Below are 19,574 nucleotides of genomic sequence, written 5' to 3'. Positions count from 1 at the left end.
GCTCACATCACCGGCCACATGCCCCCCCACCAATTACAAACCATCTTGCCCGCCCTCCGCTTCTATCTTGAACCCTGAACCCTACGTTTCACCGCTCCCCTCCCCCGCCCCCACCCCAGTCGGTGCCTTGCAACTCCCCCCAAGAACCCCCTTCTCACAAAAAGACACATGATCAAACGTGAGGCGCGCCTGCTGGTAGATGTCCAGTGCCAGGTCCAGCTCGTTGCACTTGAGGCACACGTTGAGCAGGGCGCTGCGTCAAAGGGTGCGGATTGGGCAGCGGGAGGAGTTGCGATGAGGTAGGGTGGGTCGTGGGCCATGTGTATGTATTTCAGTGTGTGTCTCAGCGGTGGGCCGGGGGGTATGTGGCTGCAGAGGTGTAAGGGCGAGGCCGTGGGGTGCCGGTCCTTTGAGCCTCCCTGGCAGGGGAGCCTTGGGGTGGCGTCGTCTCGAGGCGGTTGCCACCCCCGCCCCCCCTGGCTGCCCATGTGCCGCAGCGCCCAAAACAGCCCAAGCCGCCCGCGGGGCGGCAGGCACACCTGTAGGTGTGCACGTTCAGCGCGACCTTGCGGGCGCGCATCTCGGAAACGAGCTCGAGCGCGCGCCGCAGCTGGTGGTGCGACGAGCACTGGCTGATGGCGGTGGTGTAGGTGTACACGTCAGCGAGGTGCGACAGCTCGTTTGAATTCTCCAGGGACCTTCGGGGCAGGGGAGGTGGACACGGGGCAGCACAGGTGAGAGTCGGTCATCATGGAGGGGGTGGCGGTGGGGGCAGATATGTAAGCATGCGAAACACTAGGGGTGATTCAAGAAGCATGGGGAGCGCCCGTCAGTGATGCGAGCCGCCGGCCCCGTGCGGCCGGGCGGCCGGCCCCCGCCTCGTCAGCGCACCGGCTGCCAGTGCATGGATTATTATCCAAGGGCACGCGCCTGACATCATCAAAAAGCTCCATGGCCCGGTTGCCCAGGCCAGCCTTGGAGAGGCCCTTCAGGAGTGCGGCAAACGCGCGGCTGTCCAGGTAGGCGAGCCCCGCCCGCACCGCGTCCCCGGCCGGTGCCGACGCGGGCAGCGCCTGCACGCCGCGGATGAGCTCCTCAACAGAGACGTCGCGCCACGACGCGGCGGCCGCGCCGGGGTCTGAGCCGCCGCGGTGGCCGAAGGCGCCGCCGCCGCCGCGGTCGCCGCCGGGGGCGCCGTCGGGGCCGCAGACCGCGGCCCACAGGCGCCGGTACCCGCTGGGGCGCGCGTGACGGTGGCCGCCGCTGCCGCCGCCGGTGTTGCCGCCACGGGGCTGCGCGTTGGCGCCGCTGCTGCGATGCGCGGCGGCGTTGTTGGCGCCGGAGGCCGAGTTGCTGAGGTCGCTCGCGTTGGTCTCGCCGCTGTCAAACCCGGCCCCTGCGTCGCCGCCGGCGCCTTGCGTGCAGGTGAGCGGGTGCGCGGTGTTGTTGGCGGCACAGCCCGCGCCCCGCGCGCCCGCGCACGCCGCGGCGGGCGCGGGAGGGGCGTCAAACATGATGGCTTGGCCTGAAGCGTCGAGTAAGGTCTGGTCTGACGACTGCGACTCGTTCGACGTAGGTCCGCAGCCGGGCGGCGCCCGCAAGGCGATTCCGCCTGGCGGGCGCGCGCCCACGCAATCGTTGGCGCGGACCTCCGAAAACATGAGCCGATTAGAGTGCAGCATCAGGAACACAAGCTATTGTCTGTTTACGGGTTGCGATTTGTGTCGAGCCGCGGACCGCTGCCGACACGATCTGGTGGTCGGAGTCTGCGAGGATCGCCTCTTGCAATGAGATAAAACGGTCAAAAAGTGTATGAGGCCCGTCACGACACGTTGTGGAGACTGTTCACAGATGCGGGCTGTTGCGTGGTTGGTTGGACTATCAGCGAAAGTGGTGTATTTTGACAGTGTATAACCTATCAAATCTCTCTCTCTCTCTATCATACGCTGCTGAACGGGACCAACGCGCAATCGCCCTTTTTCGAGAGTGCCCAAAACTCCCGACAACTGCCACCGCCCCGCCCTTTTCTGTGAGAGCCGTCGTTCGGGGCAAATTGCGAACTTTCCAGGTGTTTGAAAAGCCCGGAGTAGGCAAGTGATGATTACCGTTCAAGCCCCAGTGATAGTCGGAAAATCAAGGCCGCAACCGCATTTCCAGCGGCTTATGACATATTGTACATTTTGTAGAGGCCACAGCTCTACCAGCGCCAGAGGGTGCGTGGTGAAGCCCTCACAGATTCGCTGCAGGCGTCAACCAGAGGGGTCCGGCCGCGTCACGACGCCCGCAGGGGTTCGCAAGGGTTCCTCACACACACATACAGATCGCAGCGGCGACCAACAACATACCACAGAAAGGTAAAACATGCACATGTATCAACAGCTGCAACAGCGCAACGTATACACAAGCCTCCCACACGCTGATAGTAACCTCCCGAAAGGCTCCATGTTTCAAACGGGGATGGAGCCCGCAGCGTGGCGACCGTGGGGGCCAGCAGGGGCCGCAAATAGGCTCCGTGCGAGTTCCAATCAAGCTGGACAGGGTCCCATATGGCTCCTCTGGTGGCACCCTCCCGTCACGCGTGAGACCTTGGGCTGTGGTGCCCGGCGCGCATCCCCTGCCATCGCCCTGTTCAATCCGCGGCACCCCCACCACACGTAATAGCGGGCAAGCAGACGGCCCTTCCGCGCCTTAAGGGACGCGGCGTGTCACTCCCCCCAGGCGCAGCTGTCGCCATATTGCCCGGTCCGGAAAATGGTCCCCAGGTTCTTCGCAGCTTCCGCGCAGCCCGCGCCCGCCGCAGCCTTGAACAGCAGGCACGCGCGCGCCCTGTCGCGCGCCACGCCCTCGCCGTCCAAGTGCAGGAACGCGAGCACGAGCGCGGCCTCCCGCAGAACCCGCTGCCGCATGCCGACGTCCACCGCCGCCGCGCAGCCGCCGCCGTCGCCACCACCGGCGCCGCCTGCGGCCGCGCCCGGGCCGGCGGCGGCGGCAGCGGCGGTCCCGTCGCCGCGGCGCGGCGTCCCTTGCGAGTTGCCCTGGCGGCGGGACGCCTCCAGGTCGGGCTGGACCTGTGGCGCAACAAATGTGCGTGCAAGCGGCACCGTCAGGGGCGCGCAAGCCAGCTGGCAGACACGTGACGTCCAGACACAATGGCCGGCCGCGCCAGTGGCGGCCAGAAGGGGCTGGGCGTGCGAAGCATGCCCTGAACACTCGCGACATGCGCCGGCCCGAGCCAGGGTCAAGCGGAACCACCCGCCTCGTTCGAGCAGCCCGGCTTAGACTTGCGCGTTTGGAAACACCCCGCATCACCCCGCTATGGCGCAAGGTGACCCACCTGCTTCAGCGCCTTGCCCAGCCACATGGCCGCAGCCTCGGGGTCTTGCGCCACTCCGCAGTTGCCGTGGTAAGACGCCATCCCGGCCCGCAGCTGCGCCTCGACGTGCCCCAGCTTGGCGGCGCGCCGCCAGTGGCGCATGGCCTCCGAGCTGCCCGCCGCGGCGTCGAGGAGGCGCGCCATGGTGAGCACAGCGCCGAGGTTTCCGAGGTTAGACGCCTGCGCATGCAGCGGTGTGTGCAGCCGCGTTTGTGTGTGTGATATGTGTGTGTAAGAGAGAGTGTGCATGGGTGCGTGGGGCAAAAGGCTGGTGGGCCAGCCGTTAGGCCATGCTTCGCTGGGTTGTCGTACAAGGCAAGCAACACTCAAGAAAACGTGGGTATAGGGCGTGCCAAACACCCACCTTGACCAGAAGGCGCGGAAACTGCGACGTGCCGCCGCGGATGCTGCTGCGCAGCGCGGCCGGCGGCGGGCGGTGGCTGCTGCGGAAGGGGGCGCGGGCGTCCAGCTGGAAGCGCAGCACCTTGAGCAGCTGGTCGTCGCTCAAGACAGCCTCCCGCCAGGGCCTGGCGTTATGGAGGGGCGTGGGGCAGGAAAACCGCTAGGCAAAGTGGCCTGAGAAAGAGGGTCAGGCGGGGTTGGGGTAGCCCGGGCCGCGGCCGGCAGGCTCAAACAGGGGACGGCCCGGGCGCAGAGCAGCGCGGCCAGGTGCTGCGACGAGCAGGTGCACAGCGAGCGCGGTGAAAGGGGCTGCACAGCGAGGGCCTGCGGCTGCGGTGCGCCGCTCTGTCCCTCAAGTGCCCCCCATTCCCACCTGCACGTGCTCATGAGGGGCATGATCTGGCCCACGGAGCCACCCAGCCCAAGAGCGACGGCAGCGATGACGTGGGCTGGCAGGTCTTGCCACGGCGCTATGGCGGCGCCGCTGCCGCCGCCGCTGCTGACATCATCGCAGCCAGCAGCGTCCCCAGCCTGCTCCAATGCATTGTCAGCGGAGCAGCAGACGTGCGGACGCTTGCAAGGGCCTCCGCCGCTGCTCGTGGCGAAGCTGGCGCAGGCGCTTGCGGAGGGGTTCACGGCAGCAGGGGCTGGGGCGCGCCGATGTGGGGGCCTGCCTTTCAGCAGGCCCTGCAGCTCTGCAGGGCTTGCGTCCTTGACAAACATGCAGGCGTCACCCCTGACGGCCTGCGTGTCGACAGCAGCAGACGCAGGAGCAGAAAGGTGAGTCTACTCTGTCTGGGGGTGGGCGCCAACATGGAGGCAGGACACGATCTGCCATGCGTGTGTGCTCGACGCCCCCTTGCGAGATCTGTCAGAGCGGCTCGTGAGCGCTAGCCACGGCTCACCTGGCCCGCGATGCGGCTGGCAATCGCGTTGTGCTCCGCGTGTGTGTAGGGTTGGCGCCATGCGATTGCTGCGCTGCCGCCTGCACCCTCTGCCCGCAGCAAGGGGCCGGGCCCGAGCACTTCGTGCACGCTCTGCCAGGCTTCCAACGGTAGTAGCTCGCCGACAGCCGCATGGACTGGGAAAAGAATGCAGGCGCCGGCCTCAGGCGGGCTCATTGCTGCTGGGCGTCGACCACGAACGAATGCGCTGTTGCGCCGCACGCTTCTGGACGTGAAACGTGCTGCTGCCGCCAAGGTGCGACAGCAGCTGCGCGCGCGGCTGCGCAGATGGCGCCTGTGCCGCGATTGCTTTATGTTACAGGTACGAGCACTCGGGCGCCACCGTGTGATTGGGCGCGGGCTGGTGCTGCTCAGAGCAGGAGCGGGTGACTGAATCCACGACAGGCTGCTTATGTAAGATTCAATGTCTTGGACTCTTTACTCGACTAAAATACCACTTCCCACCAGCGCCAGATCGCAGCGGGCGCAAACTGCCGCTGCGGGCTTGTTGCTGGCTGTGCAAAGCTTCTTCATTCAGGACGAGGTTGCAGTGTGCAATTGGCTTCTTCGTGCCCCCGGCGCTGCATGGGAAGGCATCCCACTTGACTCACGTGTTGACTGCGAGCGCACATGCTGAATTGCTGATGCCCGCTCCCCCGCATTCAACATGCAACTTTGAAATGACCTAGCTGCTGGGGGAAGGATTGTGCGCCCCCGAAAATGCGGCGCTCGTGCAAAATGTGCCGCAGCTGTCCTTTGTCACACTGGGCATGACTGCATGCATCCCTCACGGCCAGCACAGCGGTTGACAGCCCACCTCATCAGCAGGATCGTGCTAAGTTCAATCACAGGCCCCATAGTCACATTCTCTGTCCAAGCCCCGAGAAATGTCTTGGTATGAGGCTTAGACCAGACACCGAATGCTGCTCTTGCACCGCCTGGTGCTTGAACGCACCGTCGCTGCTGCTGTGACTGCTGTGATTTCCCCGTCGCTGCTGCTTACCCCTCATCTAAAGCGGGGTGCCATTCTGTGGTCCCGTTGCTCGTCCTGGGGCCTTGAATTTGCAATCCGATGCTAGGGGCCAGCCACTTGAAAGCCCCACCAGCCGGACAGTCCAGACGCCACAGACATGCGGAAATGACAGGCACCATTCTCGCGTGCACATTCAATACTTGACCCAAACCCCAGATGCACATGTCCTTGTCTGGACTGGCCATGGTGGTAGTAGCCAGCTGCCTTGGGGCGGTGCTGAATGGTGAGACTCGGGGGGCCTGACAACAAGTGTGCGAGCTTCTGGATGTTGCTTTGCATGACAATATCGATGGCGGGAATGGCCTCAACCGGGGATCCGCACACAGCTCATTCAGTTTCACACACACATGACAGTGCCGAAATGAGAATCTGAATTTGGTTCACACACCTGCATAGGCACGACGAGTGCTTGAGGGCTTGCAGCCTGGCCAAAAGGAGCTGCGCAACTGTGCATACCGTTGCCCAACCCAATGGCCACCCCCGGACTGCCGTAAGCTGGTTGTATCTCCCCGTTGCGCTGCTGTGCACCCATTCACACGACGCTTACAAGGGCTACAGTTCATGTGGGACGACAGTTGGGTGCCTGCTCGGATGATAAAGCCAGGCGACCACCTCTCAGTCACCCCTGGCCCGAACCCATGCTGCTTCACAGATGTGCAACACAAAGCCAGGAGCTCAGTAGGCGGACAACCTAAATCAGAGTGCTCAAGGGGGTGCCCTGCAAGCATCGCAAAGGCGCCAGTCAAGGGCGGTTGCGGGACTGTTGCAGCGATGTTGCGTCACCCAACCCAACGAGTCGCCTCAACGACAGCCAGGTCATGCAGGCCGTCACAGCGCAGCTTATGGTCACAAACATTCCCAATCCCCTCTTAGACGCTGAATTTTGGCACATTTGCATACCGCTGATCTTTCGGGTTGCGGCCCCATACTTGTTGCCCGCTCCAAGAGTGGTTCCCAGGCTCGCAGGACATTGTATAGTATCACAGGATCGCGGCATCGCGACATTGTGAGCAGCATGGCCAGTATTGCGACGAAGCAGGCGACGCCGCGGCTCCCCGAGCCGCTGCTGGATGAGAACCCCGATCGCTACTGCATGTTCCCCCTCAAGTACCAGGTGCGTGCGTTAGCGTACTGAATTGCACAGTCAGGCCTTGCAGGTGGTCTCACTGCCGCCAGCACCGCCGAGCTGCCCCCGGGCAAGTGCCCCTTCTGCCGCTGCGAACGAAGCCAGGGGGCCGTGCATCCAGGGCAGCACGGGGCTCCGCCGTATTGACTTGACTTTCTCTGCCCGCACGTTCGCCAGACCATCTGGGAGTTCTATAAGAAGGCAGAGGCGTCCTTCTGGACGGGTGCGCACTGGTTCGGCGCCGCGCCAGTCCGCGGCGCGTCAGCGCCGGTTGCGCAGCGGCGGCCACTCGTTTTTGCACCTGCCTGCGCGTCCCAGCGGCGGCGGTGGGGTGATCAGCAGTGGTACTTCCCGCCTTCCACCCTCTTCTACTCTGATCTCTGCTCGCACAGGCCCCTGAATCCCTGCAACACAAACCACACATGGACGCGTGCGCACACACAAACTCACATGCTTGCACACACCCATGCTCACGCACACAAGTACACACGCACACCCATCTATGAACAAACTGGCAGCCGAGGAAGTCGACCTCGGGGACGACATGCGCCACTGGACGAGCCTCAACGACGGCGAGCGCCACTTCATCCTGCATGTGCTGGCGTTCTTCGCCGCCTCCGACGGCATCGTCTTGGAAAACCTGGGGGCGCGGTTTCTGAAGGAGGTGCAGGCCCCAGAGGTGGGCCGTGAGGCAGCCAAGGCTAGCAGCGCCGCCTTGTTACAGCAAAGCGTGTTCTGTGGGGGGTCTGCTAGCAAGGCTCGCAGCACAGCCTTGGCACAGAAAAGCGTGTCCTCGGGGGAGGGGGGCTGCTAGCAAGGCTAGCAGCAGCGCGTGTGCTGGGGGGACCGATGACGAGGCTCGTGGCACAGCCTACACTGGCGGGCTGCCAAGCCCGAGAGCGTCTGCGTGCAGCAGCGCTCGGCGCCCTTGATCAGGGTGTGGGCCGGGGGAAACGCACGCGATGGTGATTGTGAAAGCGCTTGGGTGCATTCTCTTGCCCTTGTTGCAGGCCCTGGGCGCCGCCTTGTGTTCAAGGCCAGGGGGTGCATGCCGCTTCTCATCACCAACTCGCTGCCATGATCCCTACTGCACGCAACCCCCTTCCAACACGTGCCCCATCCCTCCCGAAACGCGGCCTCGCCGCAGGCGCGCGCCTTTTACGGGTTCCAAATCGCCATTGAGAACATCCACAGCGGTGAGCGCGGCCCGCCCCTTCACAGTACCAGCCGGCGCAGGTTGGCAGGCCCTCCTGAAGCCGTCACCGCGCACCCACGCAAAGCGGCAACCTGCACAGCAACCAGGCGTCAAAAACCCATACGTATTCTTGAGCGCAAATCGCGCTCCTGAAGCCGACTCATCCTCCCCTCCGCAAGTTTGTTCTTGTTTCTGCTCTCGTTTCCAGACATATACCCCTCCTCCCCGCCTCACTCTGCCCTACGCCTGACGCGCCCGCGCCCACCACCCCCAGAGATGTACAGCCTGATGCTCGACGCCTACATCAAGGACCCCGTGGAGAAAGACCGCCTATTCCACGCCATCAGCACCGTGCCGGTGGTTAAGAAGAAGGCCGACTGGGCGATCAAGTGGATCAAGGGGTGAGTGACAGGCGAGGCTTCGGAAGGTGCCAGGCGGAGGGCGATGCCGCATTGGACCAGACCAGGGGGGGTTGAGCGGGCATGAGCGATCATCCTAGGACCGGAGGCACGCGGCAGGGCACGCGCGCGCGTGCCTGGTGTGTGCACGTGAAAGTCTGGCGGTTGTGACTGAATCAGGTGGCGGCTGGCATGGACGTGCACCTGCTGTGTGGTGTGAGCAACACACCAATTTTTGGGCGTTCAAACGCTGGGCCCGTGCATCATGTGGGGTTGGTGTGCACCTGCGCTCGAACGTACTCCCATGCATGCAGTGCTCAGTGTGCAGCTGTGCATTCACAGTGTTCATATGCACATGCTTCTGAGCGCACACCCACGCACTCTCAAACTCTCTTGGACAGCTCTGAGAGCTTCGCCGAGCGGCTGGTGGCCTACGCCGCAGTCGAGGGCATCTTCTTCAGCGGCAGCTTCTGCGCCATCTTTTGGCTCAAGAAGCGCGGCCTCATGCCGGGCCTCACCTTTTCCAACGAGCTCATCAGCCGTGACGAGGGCCTGCACACCGACTTTGGCTGCCTGCTCTACAGGTGCGCCAGAAAGCCGGGTGTGGGGAGGGCACGCAGGGCACACACCATTTTGCAGGCTTGAACCGGCAGATGCGCATGTGCTGGCACCCACACTTGTTCGAGACAGGTGAGAGCCCTGCGCACTGCGCGACCCTCTTACAATTGGAACTGGTTATCATTTTGACCCATCTCACCCTCTTGATGTTGAAGATCTTCACTAACAGAACTGTCCCTCTGCCACCTGCATGGTCCCACAGCATGCTGAACAACAAGATCCCCAAGGAGCGGGTGTTGGAGATCATCACAGAGGCTGTGGCGATTGAGAGGGAGTTTGTCATCGACGTGAGGGCGCCTGGGGTTTGGACCGTCCGATGCCATGCGATCTAGTCAGGTCGGAAGCCATTTGACGCAAGGGAATCTCGCTGTCCGCGGGCGTCCACCCCTGCTATGCAGCATCAATCGTGCCTAAAAGGCAAAGAAATGTGGGCTCACGCACGGGACACGCTGCAGGTACCACTGTCATCATTATTCACACCCTCCAGCCCCCTTGCTTTTGCAGTGTGGACATTTTACATACACCTCCCCAACAAACACCCCTCACTCTCCAGGCCATTCCGGTGGACCTGATTGGCATGAATGGGCCGCTCATGGCGCAGTACATTGAGTACGTGGCCGACCGCCTGCTTGTGGCGCTGGGGTGCGAGAAGCACTACAAAGTGCACAACCCCTTTGACTGGATGGAGCTGATCAGCCTGCCCGGGAAGACCAACTTCTTTGAGAAGAGGTGGGTTCGGCTGCTCAATCGTTGTGAGCTCATTGGTGTCATGTGCCTGCATATAAATCAGCAGACACTGCGTGTGTGTGTTATTCGTGCGCACACGAGCCGGCTGGATGCGCAAACTTGACCACGTGCATGCATGTGTGCCGGCATGCATGTGTGCGCGCTTGCAGTGACACTTGCGTGTCCTGATGCACTTGTCCACCTCGTGTGCGTGAGGCGTGCGCGCGCACGCGCACGCGCGCGCGCGTGTGTGTTTGCGTGTGCGCGCGCGCTGCATCTGGGCATCGCAGCAGTGCCAGGCGTACGCCTAAATGGATGCCTGCGGGGGTCGATGCGCCACCTTCACCTTGTGCCGTCCCACATAATCAAAGGCCGCACCACACCTGTTTTCATTATTACAACCCGTTGGTTCGCCCCACCCCATTTGCCTTAACCCACACAGGGTGGGTGAGTACCAGAAGGTGGGCCCAATGGCTGGACTGGAGGGGAAGCTGCACACCTTCGCCCTTGACGAAGACTTCTGAAAACTTTCGTGGCGCCTTTTTGGTTTGGGACGTGCGTGTGGATACCGAGCGGCATCCTGCCTACAACCGCCGGGTGTGCTCCCTGCCAGCCCATGGGCCTGTGGTGCCCTCAAAACAGACCGGCACGGTCGTGCACGCGGAGTGCGTGCAGCGTGCGCAACCGACCCCGGAAAGGGGTGGGCCCTGAGACTGGGCCCACGCCCTCCTCGGGGCTTGCATGGCATGACTGCCAGCTGGGCCTCAGCTGGGCAATGCCACGCAGCATTGCGCAGGCAGCTGTCGCATCAGCCAGATTGTTGTTATCACGGCGATAGGTTTGGGCAGAGTGCTCAGCAAGAGCGTGCTGCCATTGCATGGGCTGAGCGAAGGGATCAGTATGGTTGCGTATGTTGGCGTGCGAATGACAACAAGGCACGTATGCAGTACAGGCACCGGTGCAGTGCATTATATGTACCTGAGTTATGGCCTTATGTGCCTGTTGCTACCTGCAGGCGCCGTGCGCTGCCTGCGAGGGTGCCCCCTCTGCGGACACGCCCCGGGCACCACCCAGCCGTGGATGGCCTGACTGCCGCCGCTGCTGCTGAAGGCAATATGTGCAAATGAGGGGCACTAGATCATGCCTTGGAACGGCGTGGTCAGTTGTGAGGACTAGTTTTGCAAGTATTCTGATGCTTCAGGTGAAGGCAGTACGGGGCTTGGTTCTAGCAAGATCGTCGGTTACATGATATGTTTTATCCTTTCAGGCCTTGCCACTTGATTTGGCTCTTATGACAGTTTGCGGCTCGTGCATTAGTTCATACGCGAGGTTTGGAGGCAGGTATGGCACATTTTGAGCAAGCATTTGCTGTGTTAGCTGTTCTATTCTCGGTTGTCTCGCCCCGTGTGCAGCAACACAGGTTGTGTGTGTGCAAATAAATTCTTATTGGAAGGAGCAAGCGTGTTTCAGCCCAAAGGCCACTGTGTGAAAAACGCCACTGTGAGAAATCATGTCTCACGGATCGTGGCTGTGAGCAAGTCGGCTGCTGACAGTTTGTGTCCGCACAAGTCGTGTTCGTGGGTGCACATTGCCGCTGTTTGGCCGCTTGCTTGGCATTTGGTGGCTATGCATACAAGAATCTGTAATCAAGGTGGGTTACTAAGTTGTGCAGGCACACCTTTGTTGCGTTCATACAGCAGCAAAGGGAGGAATGAGAGTGTTTGGTACAACGGCCTGGAAGCAAGATGTTGCTGGCCGCGCACGCTTAGCCCATGAAGACCTTCGATCACTGGGCGATGTTTCTGCTGCTGGTGTCATCCAAGACAGAAGGTGCAGGCTGTCAAACGAAGAAGAGCTGGTGCGCGGGCCAACCCAACAGCGGTTGCTGTGCTGCGTCATCAGCATGGACGGCTCCATCCAAGGTAGCGTGTGTCACCCCTGCAGCCTCGCTCATGATAGTTGTGGCTAATTTTTGCGTCATCATCGCGCTGTGGTACGCAAAACTTTACATTAAACGGTACTGTCCGCTTCGAAACATCGCGTGATCTCCGTGTTCAGCGAGGCACGCTCTGCACACCCTACAAAGGCGACCTGAAGGCTCGCGACGCCACTCTGATCCCGCCTTGCGCACGACCCTGCGAGACGCTGACCAGAATGGCCGAGGTTACGACGAAGGAGGCACCTCAGCGGCTCCCCGAGCCCCTGCTGGATGAGAACCCCCAACGCTACTGCATGTTTCCCATCAAGTACCAGGTGTGTTCCCGTTGGCACGCGCAGGGGCAGCCTGGTCCCAAGCGCCGCCGCCGCGACCGCCGCCGCAGCCAGCCAGGGCCAGCCCTCATCCCCCGCCTAGGCGCCCCAGTGTGCAAGGGTGCATGCATGCGTGCGGGGTGCGGGGCGCGCCAGCTTGCGTTCTGTTCTCACCCAGACCTCATGCCTGTCTACCCCAGACCGTCTGGCAGTTCTACAAGAAGGCAGAGGCGTCCTTCTGGACGGGTGCGGGCTCGGCGGTGCGCCAGACGGCGCCGCCCCCCGGCGCTCTTGTGCTCGTCCCCGGCAACCCGCAACTGACCCCCTTCTGGGGCCCCAGCCCTGACCTGCTGCGACCCCTCCAGCAGCCACCCTCCTCGTCCCTCAAGCACACACCCCTACCTCCCGTTCCTGTTTCGCCCGCCTGAGCCCTGCCACCCCCAAACCCCAAACCCCCTCGGACCCACGCAACCGACCGGCAGCCGAGGAGGTGGACCTGGCGGATGACATGCGCCACTGGGTCGGCCTCAACGATGGCGAGCGCCACTTCATCCTGCGGGTCCTGGCCTACTTTGCCGCCTCTGACGGCATTGTGCTGGAGAACGTGGGGGCGCGCTTCTTGAACGACGTCCAGATCCCAGAGGTGATCGCCCCTGGCGCACCCCCGCCGCACGGCCCACCGGCGCAGCAACCCAAACCCACGCGCAGCCGCCCCTGTGGCGGGCGTTGACCTGAAAGGGCACTGCTGCTTTGTGTGCCAATGCGTGGTTGCGCTTGCAGCATTGTCTCCGTCAAGGGCCGCGCGCTCGGCCATCCCGCGCCTGGACAATTCATGCACGGTCCATCTTTAATGGACCTCGAAAAGACGATCCCCTCTCCTGCTGCTCACCGCACCTCGCCGGCCCTTGCCTGGGCTCTTGATGCAGGCGCGCGCCTTTTACGGGTTCCAGGTCGCCGTTGAGAATATCCACAGCGGTGAGCGCAAAGGGATTATCAGCCCCTTCACAGGACCAGCCGGGCACATCAGCAGCGCAGCTGTGTCAAATGTTGCTGTTGTGCGTGATCGTCGTTGCGTGCTGTCTGCGAGATATTGCCTCAGAGGATGGTGGGTTGCGCGAGGAGCCGCAGCCAAACGCTCAACAAACCGTTGATCGTGCGTGTCTGGCGCCGGCAAGGGCGCCCGCAGCATGAGCGCGCGTGCCGTGCCCTGGAAATCCCGCAATAGTCAGCATCTATAGGTGGTGCAGAACAGCCCTTGAGCACCAATTGTCTGTGCTTGTCTGGAGGAGCTCGCCAAACCTCAAACTGCCCCACTCCGCTCCATCCCGCACCACCCCAACATGACCCATCCAGCCCACCACAACTCCGTACACCAGGCCCCCGATCCAACCAACACCGCCCCCATCCCCACCGGCATCGTCCTGCGCGCGCGACGCCAAGTCATACCACCACCAACCCCGATTCTAATCCCACAGAGATGTATAGCCTAATGCTGGATGAGTACATCAAGGACCCGGTAGAGAAGGACCGCCTGTTTCGCGCCATCAGCACTGTGCCATCCGTCACCAAGAAGGCAGACTGGGCGATCAAGTGGATCAAGGGGTGAGTGCCACTGCGGAAAGGGGTCAAGGGGCGATGGATTGGGCTACAGCTGGGAAGTGCACCCGCAACAGGGGAGTTGGATGCTCGTGAGCAAGCCGCTGCTTGGCTAGCATGTGGGTGCGCCGGCCTGCGCGATGGCCCGTGCATGCTGGTTGTACGTCGTATGTTCAACATGGAAAATCGTGCACTTGTGCATATGCGCCAATCTCACACGCAGGCCGCGCGTGTGCTCCCAACCCTCCCACACATATGCAAGCCCCATGCATGCACCCACACAGTGACGCACACAGATGCGTGGGCATCTGCACACGCGCGCCCCGCGCCTGCGCCCACGCCCGCGCCCACACACGCACACCCACACACTTGCATGCACCCTCTCACAGCTCTCAGTGCTTCGCCGAGCGGCTTGTGGCCTACACGGCTGTGGAGGGCATCCTCTTTAGCGGCAGCTTCTGCGCCATCTTCTGGCTCAAGAAGCGCGGCCTCATGCCGGGCCTCACCTTCTCCAACGAGCTCATCAGCCGTGACGAGGGCCTGCACACCGACTTTGGCTGCCTGCTCTACAGGTGCGTGGTTTGTTTTTGAGGTGACAGGGGTGACAAGGTGTGCAGGAGAAGGGCAATTCAGGGGTTGCTGTGTCGATGGCGCAGCAACGACGACAGCTTGTGGACTGGACGAGTCAGGCACGTGACCACGTCGCAAGCTGCCCACCTGAACTCGTTGTGTACGGGCCTGGCCCACCGCCCGCCTCTGCGTGCCCTGCCCAAGCCCCCACTGGGGGCATGATGTGGCACACGCTCTTGCCGATTCACCGATATTTCTTCACACACACACACACACACACACACACACATCCACCCAGCATGCTGAACAACAAGATTCCCGAGGAGCGGGTCGTGGAGATCGTGACAGAGGCCGTGGAGGTTGAGAGGGAGTTCATCTGCGACGTGAGTGCCTGCCTGGTCTGGCCTGAGCTGCGTGGTCAAACTGCACGGTTTGAGCGTGCTTGATTACGGCTGAATATTTTTGTGCTGATTGAATATGTAAATGTCATACACTCGATGCCCTTCATGCACCTGCCACAGCGCTCGCGTGCACTCCCATCCGAAATCCCCACCCATAAACCCCCCAAACGCCCAGTCCCTGCCGGTTGAGCTGATTGGCATGAACAGCAAGCTCATGACTCAGTACATCGAGTACGTCGCCGACCGCCTGCTGGTGGAACTGGGGTGCGAGAAGCACTACAAAGTGCACAACCCCTTTGACTGGATGGAGCTCATCAGCCTGCCTGGGAAGACCAACTTCTTCGAGAAGAGGTGGGTGCGGCTGCCTAACGAAACCTTGTTGTTGATCCTTGGCCCGTCTGCCCTTGCAGACGCAGCTGGGCTGGCGTTATGGATGGGGGCGTACGTGCATGCACGCCTGCGTGCGTGCGGGGTCTGCGCGCACGCACAAGTTTAGGGGTGATGGGGCACGCAACCTTGTGCACTTACAGGAGCACTGGCAAGGGTTCTGGGGATGGTAAATTGGTGTGACGTCACCACAAACCGAGACAGCTCCTGCGGCAACACATGCTCAACTCGTAAAATTCGCGCCCCACACTGGGATAACGTATTCTGCTTGTTGCCCATCATTATCTGTTCCACACCGCACAGGGTGGGTGAGTACCAGAAAGTGGGGCCAATGGCTGGCCTGGAGGGGAAGCTGCACACCTTCTCCCTCGACCAGGACTTCTGACCCGCTAATGGCGCGTCATCCACCCTCAAACTGGGGGCAGATGCTGCCTGCCATGCTTAAATGCTGCCACGGCAGGCGTGCCAGCTGGGCACAGGGTGTTCGGCCCCTCATGGCCTGCGGGCTGGGGCTCCTACGAGTGTTGTCAGGCGCCGGCCGCGGCGCTAAGGGACTGCTGGGCGCGGCGCGTCTGTCAGCTTGATTGTTTGACCAAGTGACTCTGAGCATCAAGCCTTTGAGGTGGATGCAGCTGCTGCAGGGACAGCGGGGCGATGCGGCTCGCATGATAGCGCAGTACGCTCTGCTCGTGTGTGTGTCATCAATTGGCTGGACGGGTAGGGGTCCCACACACCGACTGAATTGTGGGAGTGAGCGATTGATCAAACATGCAGGTTAATTTGGGTTGCAGGGAGACAAGTTGTGTGACGACAAGTAGCGTGGCACGGTGCACAACATGCGGTTGGTTTCAAAGTATCAACAATGTAAGGCAAACCACTGCAGTCTCTCAGCGGGTGGCAGTGTCACCCGCAAACCTTTGCGGATAGGTGAAACCGACATCAAGACAGAATTATGCCCCAGCAATCTGGTCCGGGGCGTCGGACTAGTAAGGCTGACAAATCGATGAGTCTTACGAACCATGGCGTAAGCTCCTTTCGAACAAGCTGCACAGGTTCTGAGAGATTTTCCAAACTTGAGATGTTGGCTGCAACATGCTCATTGGCAGTGGTTTGCGCCGCCATGTGAGGGTGTCATTCCAGGTCAATGTTGGGACCGCCGCGTCAGCACCCATGAACCCACGCGGTGAAGGGCCAAGATCGTCTTCGACGTGATACAAACTAATAATTATACAGTCTGAGTTTACTTATCGACCGTCCTCATCGGCTCCCTTCGCCTTCATTCTCTGAAAGCTAACCAACCAACCGCGGCGCGGCGAGTTTGTACGCGTTGCTGGCCAGTGAAACGGACGCACCGAAGTAACAACAGCATGTACGGTTCACGAAGCAATTGTCAGGGCCCTTCAATGTCGATGCTCCTCGTGGTGCTGCTTTGCGCTGCAAGTGTCGCAGCCGCAGCGGCGCCGACGCCTGCAGCGGCCCACAAGCATGCGGAGGATAAGGCCAAGAGGCCCAGCGCCCTTCAGCCGTCGCTGACTGTTGTGAACCACACGGAGGGCGGCATTAACGTGCGCGTGTGCGCCGGGTCAAAGGGCGGCAGCGGCGGCTTCAGCGTCCAGGTGCGGCGCCAGGCGGCCCCTGCTGCCTCCCTCCTGTGCACAGTGGCAGGGCCGCCTGCTGCAACAGAGGGGTTGTTGCTCGTGTACGGCTCAGATCCTGGCATGTACGATGCCATAATACCCTTCGCCTCTGATCTGCGCATCTGAACACGTCCCAGCACCCTCTGTGGGTGGGCCCGACTGTCAGGGGCCCCGGGCCCCTGACAGTTGCGCAAACAACGCACCGCCACACGTCTGTCAAGTCTGGAGGGGTGATGCAGCGCCCACCAACTGACTTTTCTGTCTCATGCAATGCAAAACTGCGCGCAGTGGCTATCGGAGGACCACTACTCGGCAAACGGCAACGCCTGGCCCAAGAACCCCAAAAACCCGGACATCTGCCACGGCAGGTTCGAGGCCCGCCCCACCTCCCGCTTCAACCTCAAGCCCAACGGCTGCGCGATCGTCGGCGTCGGGGACGCCTTTGTCCCCGAGAGCGGCGCCTCCGTCGACTGCCCGCGGATCCTGCCAATCAACAAGAAGTGGCGGCTCCGCGCGTCGACGAAGACGGTCACGCGCACGATCATCAACCCCTATGCCCAGCCGAGCGAGACGATTGAGGCAACCACCCTGTCCTGCCGCCACGACCTGACGATCGGCTGCCAGGCAAACGAGAAGTGCGTGCTCACGCCCCTGGGCCGCAAGTGCGCCTGCAAGGTCGAGCGCTCCCCTGGCGTCTGCGCGCCATAGGCCTATGCTCCAGGCGAGGGAGGGTGCATACTTGCGCATGAGCCGCACGGCGGCTGCGGCGGGAGCGGCCAGGTCCTGGTGCGCGCTGCGTCGGGGCCCAGGCAGCGGCGGGGTGGTGGGACGCGCAGCAAAGGGGGCGAATCGAACGCCAAGCAGCCGCCACTTGATTAGTTTACTTCTTTGCCACCTGTCACAATCCACTATTGGAGAGGACACGGTGCAGTCGGGCCTCGAGTGTGCGCCGTCATCCTTACGTTAACGGCGTGACTACGCAATAAAGTGACGCCACGCTGCCCGCTGCAGCGTGCAATCACATGCGGGTGCACGCCCGGGGCCGTATCTTCGATCCAGAATTTTTTTCTTTCTCTGCCTTGAGGCAACGCCTGCTTCCGAGCACGCGGCATCCTGGTGGCGGTCCTCAAAAATCCTTATACCGTACTCGGACATATCAACACCCCAAACCCCCTCCCTGTGGTGCCCATTATGCGGCGCCGCCGATGCATACCTTAGTACCGCACCTGCGTACGTAAACACTTGCTGCAGCCCTAGATGTCGTGCTTTGGTTGGATAGCAAGAGCGCGCGCTGTATCCTCAGCACCAGACAACATGCTGCGCGCAACACGCACGTGCATAGACACAGCGCGCGAGCGCGCACATGACATGTGCCAAGCCTCACGGTGAGGCCTGATGGCGTCCCTTTGCGGTTGCTGTCATGCAAAGGTGCCTGGAGTCACCCAACGTTGGCTTTGTGCGTGGGCACGCAGCTCGCGGGCAGCTTTGCAGGGCAACCCTCTATTGGGATTTGGGGGATCACGAATGCAGGAGCAGGCCAGCAGCAGGAGGCAGGTTCCGAGAGAGATGCGGCTTTGGTGCAGGTGCCAGCAACATATGAGACCCAACAGGCAGTGATCTCACGCATTTACAAAATGCACTCTGCCGTCCTGAGAAGGTGGCTTGGAATCATGCAGGACGGCTGTAACCCGGGTGTCCGGTACTCATGTGCCGCATGCAGACCGAGGCCAAGCACTTGGATGCAACAAAGTATGTGTACGCCCTGTTTCACAACACTGGCAGGCCTGCAACGCTGCAAAGCAGCCCCTGCGTCAGCCAACCACACCCACAGCCATGAGACGGCCTCGGCCCACATGCAGCTCCAACCACCACCTGCAGGCACCAAGCATATTCACAGGACGCACCAACCCCAAAATCAACGAGATTATAGATGCGAGCTCGGCCACGCCCCTGGCTGGCTGATGCATGGTCAGCGCTTCTTGGCGGGGTCGTCCGGCGCCAGGCGGTCGAACAGCTTCTTGGCGCGCGCGGTGTCGCCGGTCTTGTAGGCCAGCGCCATCTCCGCGCGCAGCAGCTCCTGGCGCCGCATCTCCTCCGCCATGCCGCCCTTCCTGCGGGCGGGGAGGGCGGGGTTGGCGCCGCGAGGGCGGGGGGCGAGGGGGCCGGGCCGGGGTCTGGGGAGGTACGGCCCGCCTGTGGGCATAACCGGGAAGGGGATATTTCTTTGGGGGGCGGGGCGCCCCCAGACCGGTGCTTCCTGTTTGGCTGCGCGGAGTCGCGTCACAAAAAACGCCAGGCCCCACGGGGAGTGGGAGCGGGCAGCACTGTGGCAAGAAACGAGTGCGCGCGCAAGCGCGAGCGGACGCACCGGCGCACTCTGCCAGCCGGCCCGCCACCCAGCCGAGCGCGCCCATCCCCTCAAGAAGTACCTGAGCGCCTGCATCGTCTCCTTGACGCGCTTCTCCTGCTCCTTCTGGCGCTCCTCCACCCGCCGCCTGTGCAGCTCCTTGTCGTCGCTGAGCTCAGCCGCCTTGCGCGTGCCCTGGGGGTTTCAGAGGTTTCGGGGTTTTGGGGGCGGAGAGGGTGTTTGGGGGAAGGGGTGTAGGGTTGTGGAGAGTGTGAGGCAGGCGTTGTGATTAAGATGCACGTGGCAGCGCCGTCGGCTGGGCGCAACTTCCAGCCGACGTGGCAGTGCGGGGCGGGGTGAGTGGGGGGATGTGGGCAGGGGCCGGCAGGCCGGACCGAAGCAGAGGGACTGCTACCTGGTGTACCAAGCCGCGGACAACGCACGCAGCGGGCGCTACAAAATGACCAACACCGGGTGCGCATGCGTGCCCGCAACGCCGCCACCCGCGCCGCGCCGCACCTGGCGTGCGGCCGCCTTCTTTGCTGCCTTCTCCTGCTCTTCCTTGTGCTTT

The 19,574-nt window shown here is 62.2% G+C and overlaps 5 protein-coding genes across 5 annotated transcripts; 3 read left to right on the top strand and 2 right to left on the bottom strand.

Annotated features, from left to right (window-relative positions):
- Window positions 1-81: 81 nt before the first annotated feature.
- MNEG_1587 (hypothetical protein) lies at window positions 82-1,514 on the bottom strand (the record flags this gene model as incomplete). The annotated part of the gene is made up of 3 exons (XM_014034788.1): window positions 82-253; window positions 540-698; window positions 892-1,514. The coding sequence occupies 3 exons, from the start codon at window positions 1,512-1,514 to the stop codon at window positions 82-84; spliced, it is 954 nt and encodes a 317-aa protein (XP_013890242.1).
- A 1,191-nt stretch (window positions 1,515-2,705) lies between these two features.
- On the bottom strand, window positions 2,706-4,162 carry MNEG_1586 (hypothetical protein; the record flags this gene model as incomplete). Its single annotated transcript, XM_014034787.1, has 4 exons — window positions 2,706-3,068; window positions 3,335-3,553; window positions 3,738-3,900; window positions 4,149-4,162. 4 exons carry the CDS (start codon window positions 4,160-4,162, stop codon window positions 2,706-2,708), a joined length of 759 nt encoding a protein of 252 aa, XP_013890241.1.
- A 2,605-nt stretch (window positions 4,163-6,767) lies between these two features.
- On the top strand, window positions 6,768-10,339 carry MNEG_1585 (ribonucleoside-diphosphate reductasesubunit M2; the record flags this gene model as incomplete). The annotated part of the gene is made up of 9 exons (XM_014034786.1): window positions 6,768-6,866; window positions 7,056-7,101; window positions 7,397-7,557; window positions 8,026-8,074; window positions 8,348-8,474; window positions 8,873-9,055; window positions 9,292-9,376; window positions 9,643-9,818; window positions 10,258-10,339. The coding sequence occupies 9 exons, from the start codon at window positions 6,768-6,770 to the stop codon at window positions 10,337-10,339; spliced, it is 1,008 nt and encodes a 335-aa protein (XP_013890240.1).
- A 1,630-nt stretch (window positions 10,340-11,969) lies between these two features.
- MNEG_1584 (ribonucleoside-diphosphate reductasesubunit M2) lies at window positions 11,970-15,404 on the top strand (the record flags this gene model as incomplete). The annotated part of the gene is made up of 9 exons (XM_014034785.1): window positions 11,970-12,068; window positions 12,266-12,311; window positions 12,548-12,708; window positions 12,992-13,040; window positions 13,541-13,667; window positions 14,051-14,233; window positions 14,530-14,614; window positions 14,808-14,983; window positions 15,323-15,404. 9 exons carry the CDS (start codon window positions 11,970-11,972, stop codon window positions 15,402-15,404), a joined length of 1,008 nt encoding a protein of 335 aa, XP_013890239.1.
- Window positions 15,405-16,422: 1,018 nt separating this feature from the next.
- On the top strand, window positions 16,423-17,364 carry MNEG_1583 (hypothetical protein; the record flags this gene model as incomplete). Its single annotated transcript, XM_014034784.1, has 2 exons — window positions 16,423-16,635; window positions 16,945-17,364. 2 exons carry the CDS (start codon window positions 16,423-16,425, stop codon window positions 17,362-17,364), a joined length of 633 nt encoding a protein of 210 aa, XP_013890238.1.
- Window positions 17,365-19,574: the final 2,210 nt, after the last annotated feature.

Source organism: Monoraphidium neglectum, assembly GCF_000611645.1.
Source record: "Monoraphidium neglectum strain SAG 48.87 unplaced genomic scaffold scaffold06739, whole genome shotgun sequence".
In the NCBI taxonomy this organism is placed as follows: Eukaryota; Viridiplantae; Chlorophyta; class Chlorophyceae; order Sphaeropleales; family Selenastraceae; genus Monoraphidium; species Monoraphidium neglectum.
The sequence above is the reverse complement of the archived record's forward strand: the minus strand, read 5'-3'. Positions and strand labels throughout refer to the sequence as shown.